The sequence below is a fragment of the Chanodichthys erythropterus genome, chromosome 11 (genome assembly GCF_024489055.1).
Source record: "Chanodichthys erythropterus isolate Z2021 chromosome 11, ASM2448905v1, whole genome shotgun sequence".
NCBI classification, from domain to species: domain Eukaryota; kingdom Metazoa; phylum Chordata; class Actinopteri; order Cypriniformes; family Xenocyprididae; genus Chanodichthys; species Chanodichthys erythropterus.
The window spans coordinates 57,690,709-57,711,109 of NC_090231.1; the positions used below are offsets into that span (position 1 = coordinate 57,690,709).

Genomic DNA, 20,401 nt, shown 5'->3' on the forward strand with positions numbered 1-20,401 from the left:
TATGTATAAATACACCATAAAAGGTAAAAGTATATTATTTAAAAGAAAATCTGAGCAATGTTGGTGTAAAACATTGTGCACAATAATAAATAAAAGTATGAATTGTATGTGAACCATATGAGGCTGAGCCATATTGTCATGAAATCTATCTCTAAGTAACTATATAATGTTTAAATCAGCTATCATATACTCTAGGATTAGCATTTCACCAACATTAATAGATAACTGGCAATGTAACTGAACAAATGGTACATATGTAATGACTCTTCAAGGGGGACCAAATATGCCCCTTTTCACAAGCTGTAATTAGGTGCCTTTAATTTTTTATCACAACTGTTTTTTATGCTTCAACCACCTTCAATGCTTCTTTATTACTGCGCAACATTATCAGACACAACACCCAAGTGTCTCTTTGCATGAATGTTTATTAGTGGCTGGCTGGGAGTCGCTTCAGAAAAAGCAGAGCAACTCTGACAAAAAAACTACAAACATATTTATATGTTAAAAATGCATAAAATAGCAACATTAGGGCCGGTTCACACAGAATGCGTTTTTCCATTCCACTGTGCAAATTTTCCATTGTTTTCTATGTAGACGGACATCTTTAACCATTGTGTCTTTTGCAGAGTCTCATGCGGCGCTCAAGTTAAAATAAGTTCAACTTTTCGACGCATTTTTGACTGCATGAACCCGTACTGTGTGAATAGCCCCTTATGAGTTTTTCTTTCATTTGATTGGTTACACTCACCACTCTACCCAAGTACTCCATTGTTAGTTCATTCCCAAGTCTAGAGTAGTAAACGGGTTTACAGTTGGTTCCGTTTTTATCTATTGCTGCACAGTACATTTCAACATTTCAGCGTGCAACATAAGCATATAACATTTAAAAACATTAAATTGGATATATAACAGTAAAATCATTAAAGTCCCCCTGTAGTCAATAATTTTAACCTCTAAAACGTATCTTTGATCACCAAAATGACATATTTAAATGTTTTTTTCCTGTAAAAAAGTCATAAAATAGCTTGAATGTCACTCTACACCCTTGATTCATTTAGTATGCGTGGATCCATGAATATGCTAATTAGCTTGGAGATCCACTCAGTCAACTTACTGAGGTAAACTCTGCACAGTGATATCACTCTTTACAATGTAGTTCATCATAACATTGTAATATACATCATACACCCGCTATATTGCTAAATCTACCCGATATTTCATATTTTCATTTTCAATTTGCACATGATTTGTCTTAAAGCATATTAAAAACACCACATAGACATATAAACATTAAAAACTTGATTTTCACCGCAAGGAGGCTTTTAAAAAAAATCCATATTCCCTAAAATGATCACTTTTAAGAATACATTCATTCCCCATTCATAGTTTGCCAATCAAGATAATTTGGCAGGATTTCAAGTTTGATTATGAATGTATTCATTTAATCATTTCTCCAGCAGCATGTGTGTGTTCATGTTTGTTTCCTCTGCTTCTCAATGGCTCTCCAAACCTCTCCCTCGGGGTACTGATGCTTTTTCACTGATTCTTCCAACATTTCACAAGAGAATCCAGGGTCCTGAAGGTGTAGAAACAGTTATTTATGCTATTAGTACAAAATGTCCATATCCCCTAGTGTTCATTTTATACATGTTTGTCCAAATGGAGCTATTTATTTTATTTATTAGGTTACACTTTATTTTCACAAAATTGTTTCAGCTATTCCAGGCATTTCACTTACTGATTCCTCTGCGCATTTTAATGTGATTTTAAATGATTTAGGTGCAATAAGATGTGAAAGAGAACTCAATTCGGCACACGCGTGCCGTTTTCTGTGCCGCGCACACAAAAGTGCAAATATTGAATTGAGTTATCTTTCGTGTCTTCTTGCGCTCGAACAGACAAACACACAAAATTATACAAAAATATCCTTGTGTAAACAGTCAGTTTTGAATGTAAACAGTTGAGAAAGAAAGAGCTTGTGTAACAGTATGTTGAATCTGTGCATTCAGTCTTAAAGTGACAGCAGCCTAATAAACCTCATTAATGTTAATCGAAGAACAAAACAAAAAGAAATTGACTGAAAAACTTTTGTAACTTTAATAATTAATGTGTTTTATAAAAAGAAAACTATTCAGTGTTATTATACATTTGATTTCAATTTCTGTACCTATATTTATTTCGGTTATTGTTCATTTGTTTTTTTATTACTGACTGTTTACTTGTCTTTAATAATGTTTGAAACTTATATTAGTTAGTATAGTAGATTTTGCAGTGGTGGTTTTGTTAAAACCAGGCAAAAGTTCCCTGTCTAAGTGTTCTTTAGGCTGCTGATTTTTGTTCATGGATTCAGCAGCAATCTAAAAGGTTTTTTTTTTTTTTGCCATGTTTGAGTCGAAACTGGGGATCGTTAAGAATCGGAATCAATCAGAATCACTAGAATGCAAACTATACCCAGTCTTACTCCAGACCATTGAATTATTGAAAAATAATGCTTTGCATCGGGGCAACATCATTTACATTTATGCATTTGGCAGACGCTTTTATCCAAAGCGACTTACATTGCATTATACTATACATTTGTATCTGAGTATGTGCAATCCCTGGGATCGAACCCATGACCTTGGCATTGTTAGTGCCATGCTCTAACCACTGAGCTACAGGAAAGCTTCATTTTTCAGTAATTCAGTAAAACATCATTTTTCAGTAATTCACTGGCCCATAGTCAGTTATTCCCTATTTATTACATTGAGGTTAACTTTTTAGTCCCTAACCAGCTGTTCATAGTGCAATAACATAATACATCCCTTTCTTATTTCTGTTTTAACTTACCATTGGTGGAATGTAGTGGGCATTTCTGATGTTGGTGGGGCTTTTGAAGTGTTCATGCAGGTGATCCACAAACTCACACATCCTTTAATACATACAGAGAGCAGAAACTCAGTTGAATGACATACTTTATGCTTAAACAGTCCAATTTTAAGAAACTGTTCACCCAAAACTGAAATTATTCCAAAAATGCAGTTGTTATTCATGTGAAAAAAAAAAAATGACTGAGTTCCTTGGTCTTATTTTAAATACAGAATTTTTCAGTAATTCAACTTTTCAGTTAGAACATCTTTTTCTTTCAGTAAGCATCAAGGCTTCAAAGCACTAGACTTTAAAAAGAAAAAAAATCCCAGGCAATTTTTCAATACACACACCTATTACTTAAACTAGCAGACACTGAAATGTAGTCAAACAGAATGAGGTGCTGAACAAGCTCACACAGTCCCACACCGCCAGCATGAGGACACACGGGAACTGCAAAGAAAAACAAGACATTCAAAATATTCGACATTGCTATATTTAATAGACAAGCAAATGAGATATTTGTGGCTAATATTATTTACACTCAAGTTACCATTAAACTTAGCAGCCATGAGTATGATGGCAAGGTTTTCATTGACACTGCCCACCCTACAGCTGTCAATCTGAACAAACTGTAGAGCCGAGGCCTGAAGAAACTGCTTGAACATCACTCTGTTATGGCACTGCAAACAAGCACACAAAGATATCGATAAAGTATGCTATCTCAAAATGAACTGTTGACTTTATTCTATGGAACACAAAAGGAGACATTTTAAAATCATTTTTTTGTGTTTCAATGATTGATTCCAACATTCTTAAAAGTATCTTTTTGTGTTCCGCAGAAGAAATGGTTTGGAACAACATGAGGGTGATTAAATGATGACAAAATTTTAATTTCTGAATGAAATATCCCTTTAAAATGCCATTGACAGGGCTTGAATTTCGGCATGGGATTGCATGTATTGTGCATAATTTTACTAACTTTGTGCTCAAACCCAAAGTGCGCACACATAAAGCTGCCTCTCAGTACTAAATTGAGTTCTTTTTCACTGCTTATCACACTTAAACAGTCAAATACACACAAAATAATGTCAAAATGCCAATTTTGGTGAGTATTCACGTAAACACAGTCAGTTGTTTTAAGTGAACGTAAACAGTTGAGAAAGAAAACGCATGTGTAACAGTATATTGGATCTGTGCGTCAGGTCTTAAAGTGACAGCAGCCTAATAAACCTGCTGCCAAATTATATCAAAAATATCTGTAATACAGTTTTCCCCATGGAATCAATGTCAAAATTGTGGCCAGTGAAAATGCTGAGTTGCTAGTAATTTTGGAAAACCACTAGCCACAGTAGCCGGTGAGCAAAAAAGTTCATGTCAAGCCCTTGTTATAGTCATCATTCTTGGTGAACATACACACACTCACCTGTTCTCCAGTGGCCACTCCAATACCAAAGGGTGCAAGTGCCTGAAAACAAGACAAAAAACCCTCAAAACCTGACTAACATGGTCTAAAAATGAACATAATGAACCAGTTTACCTTAGAGATGGACGCATGACCTAGAATATCATCAGGAGATGTGGGCTCCTCAATCCATAGAGGGTGAAACTCTGCCAGCTTGGTTACCCAAGTAACCGCTTCGTTAACATCCCACCGTTGATTGGCATCAATCATCTGACACATAAGAAGTCTTGTAAACTTGACCAACTTAATATTCAAAATCTGATCTCACTACTATTTTGCAAAGTATACACATTAGACTTTGAATCACCAGGGTTTTGTCTGGTCCAATCAACTTTCGGATGAGGCTGCATCTACGGATGTCATCCTGCAAATCAGCCCCAACCTTCACTTTAAATTTAGTCCATCCTTGAGCGAGAGCGTCAGAGCAGAGCTATTCAAAGCAAAGGGTGTTTGTTAATGTCAGAGTGTGATTATAACAGAAACAAGAACAGCCGAAGAACAGACAGACCTGGGTAAGTTGCTGATCAGTGTAGCCCAGCCAGGCACAGGAAGTGGTGTAGGCAGGATAGCCTTCCCTTAACATCTGCTCCTCTGGAGTGGTTTAAAGTCACCATGAAATCAAGAGTGACAGTTCTTCATTTTTTATGGAATATTGCAGTGTTTATTATAAATTATTTATCTGCACACATTATTTATTTTTTAAATTCATGCGACTCATAATCTTGAATCAAAACAACCCCCTTCTCTTCCCTGTTGCAGCGACGTCTCTTGATGACGAGGGCGGGGCAATCTGTCACTCACATGAGATCCACCAATAGCAAACCACAACCATCCAATCAATGGACTATATGCACGGGTTACTTCTTGGTTGTCGTTAAGCCAGCTCGAGCACTTCCGGTGAACTGTTAGCTGTTCATTCTGTAGTCGTTGTACATCGACACAAAACCATCTATGGTTGACTTTTTAATGTTGTATTTATATTTTAATGCAGTTATCACATTTACCTAATTTGCCAATAAACCAGTTTTATTGATTGCAATAAAGACGAAGCTATTGGGACTGTTTAAAAACGCTGTGTCTGTAATTAGACACGCACACACATTTTTTCCCCAGCACTTCAAAAGTTATTTTTAATGTGTTGACCGCAAACATTATTTGTTCATCCTTCTGAGATTGTCCCCATTGTAAAACCGAACGTTTAAAAATGTAGGAAATTTAACATTTGATAGAAAACACTTATTTAAAAATAAAAAAGACAGTAATTAGCACTTTAACCACCAGGTGGCGGCAAAGTAGCATTTATTTGTGCAAATATCAGCCATTTCCTCTAAATGTTTTTCACTTTGTTTTTGACAAAATATTAAACATTATAAAATAACTAGGTTTAAAATACATTTTGTCAATGTGAAGTATGAAATACTCACAAAATCTTATGAAAAACAATAACTTTTATTGTGAATTACACAGAAAGCGAGCACCGGGCTCTCCCTTTGTAATCACAGCAGCTGTCAGTCAGTGCAGTGCAAGATCAATGATTTCAGCACACTTGTGAAAACACACATTTTATTCAATTAATCTGACTAAAGTGCACAATAAATATTTCATATTTTCATTTTTTACACATAAAAGTGTGAAAACTAATGGTCGAATTGAATTTAGCCAAGGAGGAACATTGAGGTACATCTTTATTTTAAATGTTTTATGCTGTCTTACGTTTGAATAACTAAATTAATGCTATGCCTGACTATTTAAGTGATTATATTCTGATTATAAACTAAGTATTACACTACTGATGCTCAAAACACCAGCACATGGCTCTCACCGGAAGTTTTCGAGCTGGCTTATATTATTGCGGAAGTTCTAAAGAACGCTCCGTGCATATAGTCCATTCCGCACAGACAAAATCAAGCCCCGCCCTACATTTGTTCTTGTTTCAGAAGCGGTTTCACTTGGATATACGTCACAATAGGGAGGAAAAGACTATTGCAAATTCCAATTCATCCTGACTTTAATGTCCAAAGATGTCCACACACTGAAATTACAGCTTCTGACAGTTTATTTTCATATGCATACACCTGTCATTTTTTGTTGTCTTGTGCCATACTTGAGGGTTTTGGATGTGCACATGACTTTTTCTCAACATACACAACCTTTCAAAAGTTTTTGGTTAGAAAGATGTTTTTGAAAAAGTATTTTATGCTCATCATGGCTGAATTTATTTGATAAAAAATACTAAATATTATTGCAATTTAAAATAAGTGTTTTCTATTTTAATATATTTTAAAATGTAATTTATTTCTCTGATCAAAGCTGAATTTTCAGCATCGTTACTCCAGTCTTCAGTGTCACATGATCCTTCAGAAATCATTCTAATATGAAGATTTGCTGCTCAAGGAACATTTCTGATTATTAACAGCTGCTTATATTTGCTTAATGGTTTTTCCATGACTTTTTGATGACGTGCAAAAAATATATTTTAACAATTTAAAAGACTTTATTGTCATCTTTGGTCAATGTAATGCAGCCTTGCTGAATAAAAACTACAACAAATCTTACTGACCCCAAACTTTTGAAGTTTTGGTAATGCATGTATGTATCAAAGTGCACTTTATAAAAAATTATAAATGTGTTCAACACTGTTTGTAGCCTTTATGAACTGATCTCACCTCTAGTTTTCTGCCCCGCTTTGGCTTTTACCAAAATATCTAAAAGAAAGAGAAAAGGAGTGTTATCCTGGAGTATAAGGAGTAATGCGTTATGAATAAAAAGCTTCTTGATGACCTCACCTAAAGCTTCCTGCTCCGTCAGTGCATCAGTGATATATCTGAAATCAATACAGCTGATCAACTTCGCAGGATCCTAGGAAGAGGATTCATAAATATAAAGAAAAATAAACATAATAAACACATTTATAAAAGCACATCAACAAAAGTCTTTAAAGTCTCCTTGTTTTTAAAAGTCAAATCTGGCCATATTTATTTTCCTAATGCATGTTCATCCATTTTTATTTTTAATTCTTTGATCTCATAATCTTTAATTGAAATGTCAGAACTACAATCGAATAAACAAAAATCAGGTCTTAACCCGATTCACTCGGAAACGTAACAATATGGAAATACAGTTAGTAATAATTTTGATGCCTACTTTAAGTGATATTTCTTTGTTTAGCATCTCAGTTGCAATCATTTAAACACCTAAAAGACATTTTTTAAAAGTGAGTACTCACCATGTCAACAAGCAGCTTCCACAGGGGCTGCAAAACATATTCATTTTGACCTTTAATGATAGTCTATATGCATCAATTTTTACAACAGTAATGCAAATTCACGTCATGTAAAATAATCTTTCGTGTTGCTCACCTTTCCTTCCACTCGTGCCCATAAATCCCAGACAGCATTCAGAATGGCTGCCGTCGCCAGCTGAATTACTCCTTTTTCTGGTCCAATCTGTCAGTGAGATCATCTGTTCATTCAGCTGTACAAGAAGTCTTGAAGTACCTGCTCTCAGAGTTGATACTCACCCATCTCATTTGACCATCACTGCTCAGGAGTCTGTAGAAGCCTCTGAAGTCACCGGTTATCTCCTCCAAAGTCTTTCCAACCACCAAAGTAGATAAGGCTTTAACTGCGCATACGACTACAGATAAACAGACACACATGCTAGTCGAGATTAGTATAACCTAGAAGTCCAATTGGAATTTCATTCATAGTTTGGAACTGAGGGATCCTAATGGGAAAACTATACAAAAATTAGATATTTTAGCCAACAATGGCTCTTTATTGTTACCAATAAGATAAAACGCTCTTATAGAAAAATATTTTTTTCAGGATTTTAAGCTCCTTTTGTAACACCAGCTCACCTAAATTTAGTGTGTCACTGCGACCAATGTTGTTTGGTCTAGTTGCATCATCACAATGTAACAGTTTTAGCTGGAAATACTTATTCCAAAACAAGTTTGGTACTGATAAACTGACCAGCAGTGTTGGGGAAAGTTACTAATGTTACAAAAATTGTTACTCCCTAAAAAAAGTAATGCATTACGTTATTTTTACGCTACTTTTTCTCACCTGGGCTTACTTGTTTGTTTTTGTAATAACAAACAAAAAACAAAAGTTATATATTTGGCAAATATAAAGACACTTTCACACCAAAAGTGAAATGAATATGCCTCAGGTGGAAGGAAATGCGAATTCACGCCTGTACAGTAGAGGGCGCCTCTCAAACAAACCTTTCAGCTGTGCTGCCATTCTGGATCACAGAAGAATAGGACGCAGGAGAAGAAAGTTAAAAGTAACTTAGATAGTAAGTAACGGGCCCCGCACATGACATGCAAGAAAAAAAATTAAATCGAGCGCACAATTTACTATTTCGTGTCCTCGATTTATAAATCATGCATGTTCCCTCGTTTTAGTACATAGAGGGAACAAAATAGTAAGTCGTGCGCATGTTTTAGTAAATCGTGCGCACGTTTTAGTAAATCGAGGGAACAAAATAGTAAATCGTGCGCATGTTGTAGTAAATCGAGGGAACGGAATAGTAAATCGTTCGCATGTTTTAGTAAATCGAGGGAATGAAATAGTAAATTGTGCGCATGTTTTAGTAAATCGAGGGAACGAAATAGTAAATCGTGCGCACGTTTTAGTAGATCGAGGGAACAAAATAGTAAATTGTGCGCATGTTTTAGTAAATCGTGCGCACGTTTTAGTAAATCGAGGGAACGAAATAGTAAATCGTGCGCACGTTTTAGTAGATCGAGGGAACGAAATAGTAAATCGTGTGCACGTTTTAGTAGATCGAGGGAACGAAATAGTAAATCGTGTGCACATTTTAGTAGATCGAGGGAACAAAATAGTAAATTGTGCGCATGTTTTAGTAAATCGTGCGCACGTTTTAGTAAATCGAGGGAACGAAATAGTAAATCGTGCGCACGTTTTAGTAAATCGAGGGAACGAAATAGTAAATCGTGTGCACGTTTTAGTAGATCGAGGGAACAAAATAGTAAATTGTGCGCATGTTTTAGTAAATCGTGCGCACGTTTTAGTAAATCGAGGGAACGAAATAGTAAATCGTGTGCACGTTTTAGTAGATCGAGGGAACAAAATAGTAAATTGTGCGCATGTTTTAGTAAATCGTGCGCACGTTTTAGTAAATCGAGGGAACGAAATAGTAAATCGTGCGCACGTTTTAGTAGATCGAGGGAACAAAATAGTAAATTGTGCGCATGTTTTAGTAAATCGAGGGAACGAAATAGTAATTGGTGCGCATGTTTTAGTAAATCGTGCGCACGTTTTAGTAAATCGAGGGAACGAAATAGTAAATCGTGCGCACGTTTTAGTAAATCGAGGGAATGAAATAGTAAATCGTGCGCATGTTTTAGTAAATCGTGCGCACGTTTTAGTAAATCGAGGGAACGAAATAGTAAATCCTGTGCACGTTTTAGTAGATCGAGGGAACAAAATAGTAAATCGTGCGCACGTTTTAGTAAATCGAGGGAACGAAATAGTAAATCGTGTGCACGTTTTAGTAAATCGAGGGAACGAAATAGTAAATCGTGTGCATGTTTTAGTAAATCGAGGGAACGAAATAGTAAATCGTGTGCATGTTTTAGTAAATCGAGAGAACGAAATAGTAAATCGTGCGCACGTTTTAGTAAATCGAGGAAACGAAATAGTAAATCGTGCGCACGATTTAGTAAATCGAGGGAACGAAATAGTAAATCGTTCGCATATTTTAGTAAATCGTGTGCATGTTTTAGTAAATCGAGGGAACGAAATAGTAAATTTTGTGCACGTTTTAGTAAATCGAGGGAACGAAATAGTAAATTTTGTGCACGTTTTAGCAGATCGAGGGAACAAAATAGTAAATCGTGCGCACGTTTTAGTAAATCGAGGGAACAAAATAGTAATCGTGCGCATGTTTTAGTAGATCAAGGGAACAAAATAGTAAATCGTGTGCATGTTTTAGTAAATCGTGCGCACGTTTTAGTAAATCGAGGGAACGAAATAGTAAATCGTGCGCTTGTTTTAGTAAATTGTGCGCACGTTTTAGTAGATCGAGGGAACAAATTAGTAAATCGTGCGCACTTTTTAGTAGATCGAGGGAACGAAATAGTAAATCGTGTGCATGTTTTAGTAAATCGAGGGAATGAAATAGATCGTGCGCATGTTTTAGTAAATCGTGCGCACGTTTTAGTAAATCGAGGGAACGAAATAGTAAATTGTGCGCACGTTTTAGTAAATTGAGGGAACGAAATAGTAAATCGTGCGCACGTTTTAGTAGATCGAGGAAACGAAATAGTAAATCGTGTGCATGTTTTAGTAAATCGAGGGAACGAAATAGTAAATCGTGCGCACTTTTTAGTAGATCGAGGAAACGAAATAGTAAATCGTGTGCATGTTTTAGTAAATCGAGGGAACGAAATAGTAAATCGTGCGCACGTTTTAGTAAATCGAGGGAACGAAATAGTAAATCGTGCGCACGTTTTAGTAAATCGAGGGAACGAAATAGTAAATCGTGCGCACGTTTTAGTAAATCGAGGGAACGAAATAGTAAATCGTTCGCATATTTTAGTAAATCGTGTGCATGTTTTAGTAAATCGAGGGAACGAAATAGTAAATTTTGTGCACGTTTTAGTAAATCGAGGGAACGAAATAGTAAATTTTGTGCACGTTTTAGCAGATCGAGGGAACAAAATAGTAAATCGTGCGCACGTTTTAGTAAATCGAGGGAACAAAATAGTAATCGTGCGCATGTTTTAGTAGATCAAGGGAACAAAATAGTAAATCGTGTGCATGTTTTAGTAAATTGAGGGAACAAAATAGTAAATCGTGTGCATGTTTTAGTAAATCGAGGGAACGAAATAGTAAAACGTGCGCATGTTTTAGTAAATCGTGCGCACGTTTTAGTAAATCGAGGGAACGAAATAGTAAATCGTGCGCTTGTTTTAGTAAATCGTGCGCACGTTTTAGTAGATCGAGGGAACAAATTAGTAAATCGTGCGCACTTTTTAGTAGATCGAGGGAACGAAATAGTAAATCGTGTGCATGTTTTAGTAAATCGAGGGAATGAAATAGATCGTGCGCATGTTTTAGTAAATCGTGCGCACGTTTTAGTAAATCGAGGGAACGAAATAGTAATTGGTGCACATGTTTTAGTAAATCGTGCGCACGTTTTAGTAAATCGAGGGAACGAAATAGTAAATCGTGCGCACGTTTTAGTAGATCGAGGGAACAAATTAGTAAATCGTGCGCATTTTTTAGTAGATCGAGGGAACGAAATAGTAAATCGTGTGCATGTTTTAGTAAATCGAGGGAATGAAATAGATCGTGCGCATGTTTTAGTAAATCGTGCGCACGTTTTAGTAAATCGAGGGAACGAAATAGTAAATCGTGCGCACGTTTTAGTAAATCGAGGGAACGAAATAGTAATTGGTGCGCATGTTTTAGTAAATCGTGCGCACGTTTTAGTAAATCGAGGGAACGAAATAGTAAATCGTGCGCACGTTTTAGTAGATCGAGGGAACAAATTAGTAAATCGTGCGCACTTTTTAGTAGATCGAGGAAACGAAATAGTAAATCGTGTGCATGTTTTAGTAAATCGAGAGAATGAAATAGATCGTGCGCATGTTTTAGTAAATCGTGCACACGTTTTAGTAAATCGAGGGAACGGAATAGTAAATCGTGCGCACGTTTTAGTAAATCGAGGGAACGAAATAGTAATTGGTGCGCATGTTTTAGTAAATCGTGCGCACGTTTTAGTAAATCGAGGGAACGAAATAGTAAATCGTGCGCACGTTTTAGTAAATCGAGGGAACGAAATAGTAAATCGTGCGCATGTTTTAGTAAATCGTGCGCACGTTTTAGTAAATCGAGGGAACGAAATAGTAAATCGTGTGCATGTTTTAGTAAATCGAGGGAACAAAATAGTAAATCGTGCGCATGTTTTAGTAAATCGAGGGAACGAAATAGTAAATCGTGTGCATGTTTTAGTAAATCGAGGGAACAAAATAGTAAATCGTGCGCATGTTTTAGTAGATCAAGGGAACAAAATAGTAAATCATGTGCATGTTTTAGTAAATTGAGGGAACGAAATAGTAAATCGTGCGCATAAAAATGCTGTATTCTGCTGCCAGACCAGTAGATGGCGATGTCACACGCTACACGCTTTTAGAATGAACACGTAATACGCATGCGCATGATGTTGCCGTTTTCACGAATTCACGTTTTTGTAGTTTACACTGAGACGATAACGGAATCGTTTTCAAAAGCGCGCACTTTAAAACCCGCTTTCAAAAGTTTGCATTTTCAGTACCCCAACGCTGTTGTCCTGTAAATGAACGGCCAAAACGTATACTTTTTTTTTTAACGTTTTTAGTTGAAAGCGGTGTCATGTAAAATCCTCTTGAAGTCGTGTGTAACGAGGTTGGAAAACACATGGATCCATTCCTGCATTCAAAATCTCTCCATATCTTTTATATTCTGAAGTCCATGCTTGTGGACTCTCCTCTTTAGTTCATCGCACAGGTTTTCTATAGCATTTAATCAAGGGGACTGTGGTAGGCAAGGCTAAATCTTCATTTTCTGATCAGTGAACCATTTTTGTGTTGATTTTGAGGTGAACTTTGGATCATTGTCCAACCACTGCCAAGTTAAAGCTTTCTAGCAGAGGCAGTCAGGAGTTTAATATGGTACTTGATGGAGTCCATGATGTCTCCTGACAAACAGCCCCACACCACCATACTTCACAGTTTATGAAAGAAAAATCAAGATAAACAGCAAAGAAATTGTTTTTACAGCTGGTTTCACTTATATTTACCAAGAGAACTTGAAAAACAATATGATCCTGTTAACCCATTTGAGCCCACCGGCAACTATAGTTGCCGCAGTGTATGGTTGTCATTTTCCTTTTGTACGTTTTTTTTCTAGATGTTTTCCATGTTTTATGTCTCAATGACATGCAAGCAAACAACCAAATAAAGGATTTCAAGAACAAAAAAATATTTAGAAGAATTTTCATGTTAATATTAATAATTTTTTGTTGACATATATATATCTACATAATCATGAGGGTCTCTAGAATCATCCAAACAAAATATATCTTACAAGAGATCTTTAGTTTTTTGTATACTTAGTTAAAAGTCCAAGCGGCAACTATAGTTGCCGGTGGGCAAATGACTTGTAAGTACATATATCATGGGGAAATGAGGTATACTGTGTTTAATGGGTTAATAAATCAAGGTTATTGGTCTTGTTTAGTGCCCTATTTTATATTGATATATTATATATTGTTAATTTATTTTTTGTTTGTTTGTTTGTTTGTTATATGTGACCCTGGACTACAAAACCAGTCATAAGGGTCAATTTTTTTAAATTGAGATTTATACATCATCTGAAAGCTGAATATATAAAAGCTTTCCATTGATATATGGTTTGTTAGGATGGGACATTTGGCGGAGACTCAACTATTTGAAAATCTGGAATCTGAAGGTGCAAAAAAATCAAAATGTTGAGAAAATTGCCTTAAAGTTGACCAAATCAAGTCCTTAACAATGCATATCCACTCACAAAAAGATTTTTTATATATATTTATGGTAGAAAATTTACAAAATATCTTCATGGAACGTGATCTTTACTTAATATCCTAATGATTTTTGGCATTAAAGAAAAAAATTCAGTAATTTTGACCCATACAATGTATTGTTGGCTATTGCTACAAATATATCCGTGCGACTTATGACTGGGTTTGTGGTCCAGGGTCACATATAGGAGTAATTTTTTCTAATGAACAATGTAATTTAACTTTTTTGATTCACAATGCTCTGTTGGAGCAACTTCATATTCAAGAGATTATAGATGCAGCTTTTTTGTGCTTGCATCGAATGTTCTTCAACTTTGATTGATCTGTTGAAAGCAGTTATTTTGAGTTAGATGCATAAATTTACATTGAAGGGGTGCATTAACATATTTGCCCACCGGTAACTATAGTTGCCACACATTCAAATAAGTTTTTTAAGAGAAAAAAAAAAAAGCCTGGGGAAAATAAATGCAGAACATGTTCACATAGGACACTATTAAAAGGACTATATGCATGAAACCATTCAGAAAAATGTGGGCACAAATGGGTTAAGGAGTTAAAAAACAAACAAAAAAACAATGACACTTTTCACCAGAAGGTGTCAGGCTTGTATCTTTACTCAAATAAAGGGACATTGCACTCGCACGCCACGGTCATATGATATTCAGTATTTGTATAATTGTTGGATTTTGGGAAGCTCACCGATCTCCGTCCCTCTTCCCACAGTGAAAGTCAAGCCATAACCCTTCAGTGCAGCTTCAGTCTCCAGAACGACATATGCGACAGAGTAATCTGGATCGGTGTGCTGCGAATCAATCACATGTCATGCATTCATTGTCGTTTGTGCAGCGAATGAAACTAATATAAACAGCACAGAGAAGTCAATCACAGGCAACGAACCATTGCGTCAGATCCATGTTGTTCCAGTGACGTCGGGAATCTCACGTCGCGCACTGACACGTTTATTATTTTGCCTCCAGGCATTATGTTTCAGTTGTAAACTTTGCCAAGACACGGCAGTTACTGTACACTTCAAACACTCAAGCACCCAAACACCAAAGACTGATATGATTGGCCTTTTGACAGTGTTTTCAGGCCATAGTAGAAATGTGATTGGAAGATTTGGAATAACGTCACAAATGACAACAAACGTGATCATGTGATCGTCAGAAACGAAACTGGTGAATGTTTGGAGTCCTGTTGTAGGCTATATTCTGTTCTGTTTATTAGGGGCCAAGCCCCGAAGGGGCTGTAGCCCCTATTGTAATTGTACGTTTTCCCTTTTATTATTATTATTCTTCCTCCCGAATGGGAGTCTATGGCAGCCCTATCAACGGAACATGAGAAAATGATGAAATTTGGCACAGTTGTAGAGATGCTCATGAATAGTGATTGGACCAAATTTGGAGTCTCTAGAACCAACTCTATAGCGCCACCACCAGTTCAAAATTTCAACATTCTAACGGTTTTAACATTTGAACTGTTTGTCATAGAAAAATTAAATTTAGTTCATCTGATTCGTCTCTTCATGCTGATGCTATTCAACTTCTTACATTAAGTCTCCACCCATTACAGTAGCGGCCATTTTGAAAAGTACAGTATTTGTTTTTTTCACTTCTCCTCCTTCAAAATTTGTCCAATTTTGTCCAATCTTTGATCAGATTATCTTTGGACTGAGCCGCACAGAAATGACTGAACAGATTTTTTTTATTCATCTTTGTTCAAAGGTTATGATGTCACGAAGTTAACGAGGTCGACCCGAAATTAGTATAGAGGCTGTATCTCGGCCAAACTTTGAGCAATCTAAAAAAAAATTGGTACCCTTCATCAGAACCATGGTCTGAGGGTCTATGCCAAACTTGGGAACAGCGCCACCTACAGGTCATGAGATATGAAAAATGGCTATTTTGGCCAATAACTTTTGAACAGTTTGTCAGAAAATCAAGATCTTGGTGTCTATGGATTCCTTGGATCATGCCGAATCCGACGATACCGACCTGTCAATATTGGATGAATCACGTGTCCACCATTTTGAATTTTGTCATAAATTGCGATATCTTTTAAACAATTTGACATATCTTCACAAAAATTGGTATGTATGACCTTTAGAAGGTCGTGAAGGTACCTGAGAAGTTTCAGCACAGCGCCACCTACTGTTCCACAGATGTAATGATTATTTCAAAAACGCTTATAACTTTTGAAAACACTTTCCAAAATGTGTATGCTTCATGTCATTTTATTCCCTGGCTTATGCCGATTCCGACAATGTATCATTTGTCATTTTCCTTAAATGTACCTGTCTGCCATATTGAAGTAAATGAAAAACAGTTTTTTCGCTACTCCTCCTACAAATTTTGGTCAATTTTGTCCAAAATCAGCTCAGATGATCTTTGGACCGAGCCGCACAGAAATGACTGAACAGATTTTTGATATTCGCTACCATTTCCGAGATATTCATCTCTGAATGTGACCTTGCTTGTGTTTGTTGTCTTATGCTAGTTAGCTTAGCACAGTAATTGCTTAGCATGCTAAACTATTGCTATTCTTTCTAATGTGTTCTTCAGTCAACAGGTTAACCAAAACTTAGTTGGCATTAAATAACTTTGCATACTAATATGGTTAACATGCTATGAAGCTTTCTCACACTGAAACCTCTGCTTAGCATACTGATGAACTAGCATGGCTGATTAGCTCAATGTGTTACGCCACGGATCCCGAATGCTCTGCATCGTGGGTTCGAAACTCAGTGTGACACATGCCCAGACCGCATGAGGTACTGTGGCAGGAAAAGATGCAGAACTTGTGTCTGTTCTAGGCATTCTGCCCAAAACTGGTCTAATCTGAAGCTATCACATGCAATTCCTTTATGTCCAAATTCGTAGTTATTCTTCTTCCCCCTGTATGGTAATCAATGAACCATAAGAAGGAAAATTATCAAATTTGGCATGCTTGTAGTGATAGTAATTAAAAGTAATTTGACCAACTTTGGAGTATCTAGGACTAAGTCTATAGCGCCACCACCAGTTCAAATATTCACTTTTGTAAAGGTTATAACTTTTGAACCCTTTGTTCCAGAAAAATGAATGTCAATACAACTGATTCCTCTCTTCATACTGATCACATTCAATATCTTACATTAAGTCTCCACCCAGTACAGTAGTGGCCATTTTGAAAAGTACAGTATTCCGTTTTTTCGCTACTCCTCCTTCAAAATTTGAGCAAAATTTGAGCAATCAAAACTAAAATTGGTACACTTGATCAAGACCATGATCTGAGGTTCCATGCCAAATTTGGGAACAGCGCCACCTACAGGTCATGAGATCTGAAAAATGGCTATTTTGGCCAATAACTTTTGAACACTTTATTAGAAAATCAAGATCTTGGTGTCTATGGATTCCCTGTGCCATGCCGAATCCGAGGATATCAAATTCGTCAACATCGGATGAACCACGTGTCCGCCATTTTGAATTTTGTCATAAATTGCAAAAACTTTTAAACAATTTGACATATCATCACAAAATTTGGTACATATGACCATCAGAGTGTCCTGAAGGTACATGAGAAGTTTCAGCACAGCGCCACCTAGTGTTCCACAGATATAATGATTTTTGCAAAATTGCTTATAACTTTTGAAAACATTATCCAAAATTTGTCTGCTTTATGTCATTTTATTCCCTGGTTTATGCCGATTCCGACAATGTGTCATTTGTCATTTTCCTTAAATGTACCTGTCTGCCATATTGAATTAAATCAAAAACAGTTTTTTCGCTACTCCTCCCACAAATTTTGGTCAATTTTGTCCAAAATCAGCTCAGATGATCTTTGGACCGAGCCGCACAGAAATGACTGTACGGATTTTTGATATTCGCTACCATTCCCGAGATATTCATCTCTGAATGTGACCTTGCTTGTGTTTGTTGTCTTATACTAGTTAGCTTAGCACAGTAATTGCTTAGCATGCTAAACTATTGCTATTCTTTCTAATGTGGTCTTCAGTCAACAGGTTAACCGAAACTTAGTTGGCATTAAATAACTTTGCATACTAATATGGTTAATATGCTATGAAGCTTTTTTTTTTGTGAACTCTTTCTCACACTGAAACCTCTGCTTAGCATACTGATGAACTTGCATGGCTGATTAGCTCAATGTGTTACGCCACGGATCCTGAATGCTCTGCATCGTGGGTTCGAAACTCAGTGTGACACATGCCCAGACCACATGAGGTACTGTGGCAGGAAAAGATGCAGAACTTGTGTCTGTTCTAGGCATTCTGCCTAAAACTGGTCTAATCTGAAGCTATCACATGCAATTCCTTTATGTCCAAATTCGTAGTTATTCTTCTTCCCCCTGTATGGTAATCAATGAACCATAAGAAGGAAAATTATCAAATTTGGCATGCTTGTAGTGATAGTAATTAAAAGTAATTTGACCAACTTTGGAGTATCTAGGACTAAGTCTATAGCGCCACCACCAGTTCAAATATTCACTTTTGTAAAGGTTATAACTTTTGAACCCTTTGTTCCAGAAAAATGAATGTCAATACAACTGATTCCTCTCTTCATACTGATCACATTCAATATCTTACATTAAGTCTCCACCCAGTACAGTAGTGGCCATTTTGAAAAGTACAGTATTCCATTTTTTCACTACTCCTCCTACAATTTTTGTCCAATTTTGTCCAAAATCAGCTCAGGTGATCTTTGGACCGAGCCGCACAGAAATGACTGAACGGATTTTTGATATTCGCTACCATTCCCAAGATATTCATCTCTGAATGTGACCTTGCTTGTGTTTGTTGTCTTATGCTAGTTAGCTTAGCATGCTAATTGCTTAGCATGCTAACCAGTTGTCATTCTCTTTAATGTGACTCTTCAGCTATCAAGTTAACCATGAGCTTCATTAGCATTAAGTTAGCTTAGCATGCTAATATGGTTAGCATGCTAAGTAATGCTTTTTTGTAAATTCTTTCTTACACTAAAAGTTCTCTTCCACAGATTGTTGAATGTGCATCCTCAAGTAGCTCAATTTGTAAAGCCATTTACCTGATGAGCTCTGCACCCCAAGATAGTGCGTTTGAATCCCAGGTGGAGCGGTTTTATGAAATAGTGTGTTTTGATTCCTTTACTGCCTCTTGGATTAGAAATAAATGCTTTTTGTTTCATGCTGTGTTCATTTTCATCTAAGGTTATGTACATTCTGAGTTCATTTTCGCCCGTAATTCTGAACCAGCTGTTTCATGTTTGTTCATTTTCTGCTGTTTTTCCTCTTCCTGCTCTGTATTGCGCTACAGCATGATGAGCTGCAGAATGATCTAAAGTAGTTATTAAATATAACATTCAGTGCAGTTTTATAAAAATTCTTCATTTTGAGTTCATTTTCACATGAACTAATGAACTTCGGCAGGTGTGCCAACATTCACCTGCACAGTGGTGCAATGAGATGAGAAATGGACACTGGACTTGGAAGTCGTGGGTTCGAATCCCGTGTGGGGTTCCTTTATACAATTGTGTGTAATGAGTCATTTTGATACCTTTTTTATCCAAATAAGCATTGTACTAATCTTTATTCCTCTTGAATGAGATACAAGTGTTTTTAGTTCATTCCCTGTTCATTCTCTGAACTTCTATTGATTTTCATTTCATTTCCACCTGTCCTTCTGAACCAGCTGTTTTGCATGTACATTCAATTTCTGCTGTTTTTGCTCTTCCTGCTCCGTATTGCGCTACTGCCCCTTCTGGGGCTTGGCCCCGAATTGCTGCTTGCAGCTATATTTATTATTATTATTATTATTATTATTATTATTATTATTATTGAGTCCTATAGGAGTAATATTTATATTGGCGTGAGAAAACCAACAAACCATTAATATATAATATATAATATATATATTAATGGTTTGTTGGTTTTCTCACGCCAATATAAATATTACTCCTATAGGACTCTATTATATATATATATATATATATATATATATATATATATATATATATATATATATATATATATATATTCTGGTTGGTTCACGCAAAAATTAAAATTCTGTCATTAATTACTCACCCTCATGTCTTTCTACAGCCGTAAGACCTTCATTCATCTTCAGAACACAAATTAAGATATTTTAGTTGAAATCCGATGGTTCAGTTAGGCCTTCATAGCAATTTGTGAATCGAATCATGATTCGGATCTCCTATCAAACGTCTAAACTGCTGAAATCACGTGACTTTGGTGCTTCGAGTAACTGATTCGATTCGTAAAGCTCTGAAGCAGTGTTTTGAAATCGGCCATCACTATAAGTCATTAGCTATTTTGTTTTTTTGTCACACAAAAATATTCTCGTCGCTTTATAATATTAATATTGAACCACTGTACTCACATGAACTGATTTAAATATGTTTTTAGTACCTTTATGGATCTTGAGAGAGGAAATGTCATTGCTGGTTATGCAGGCCTCACTGAGCCATCAGATTTCATCAAAAATATCTTAATTTGTGTTCTGAAGATGAATGAAGGTCTTAC

The 20,401-nt window shown here is 36.2% G+C and overlaps 1 protein-coding gene across 1 annotated transcript; it reads right to left on the reverse strand.

Moving 5' to 3' along the window:
* Positions 1-413: 413 nt before the first annotated feature.
* Positions 414-14,943, reverse strand: enosf1 (enolase superfamily member 1). Its single transcript, XM_067401527.1, has 15 exons — positions 14,786-14,943; positions 14,588-14,690; positions 7,833-7,948; positions 7,672-7,758; positions 7,539-7,565; positions 7,099-7,171; positions 6,979-7,017; positions 4,821-4,903; positions 4,620-4,742; positions 4,388-4,522; positions 4,274-4,315; positions 3,401-3,530; positions 3,201-3,300; positions 2,830-2,911; positions 414-1,576 (listed from the first exon to the last, which is right to left on the reverse strand). The coding sequence occupies exons 1-15, from the start codon at positions 14,867-14,869 to the stop codon at positions 1,472-1,474; spliced, it is 1,329 nt and encodes a 442-aa protein (XP_067257628.1). The 5' UTR covers positions 14,870-14,943; the 3' UTR covers positions 414-1,471.
* Between the last annotated feature and the right edge of the window lie 5,458 nt (positions 14,944-20,401).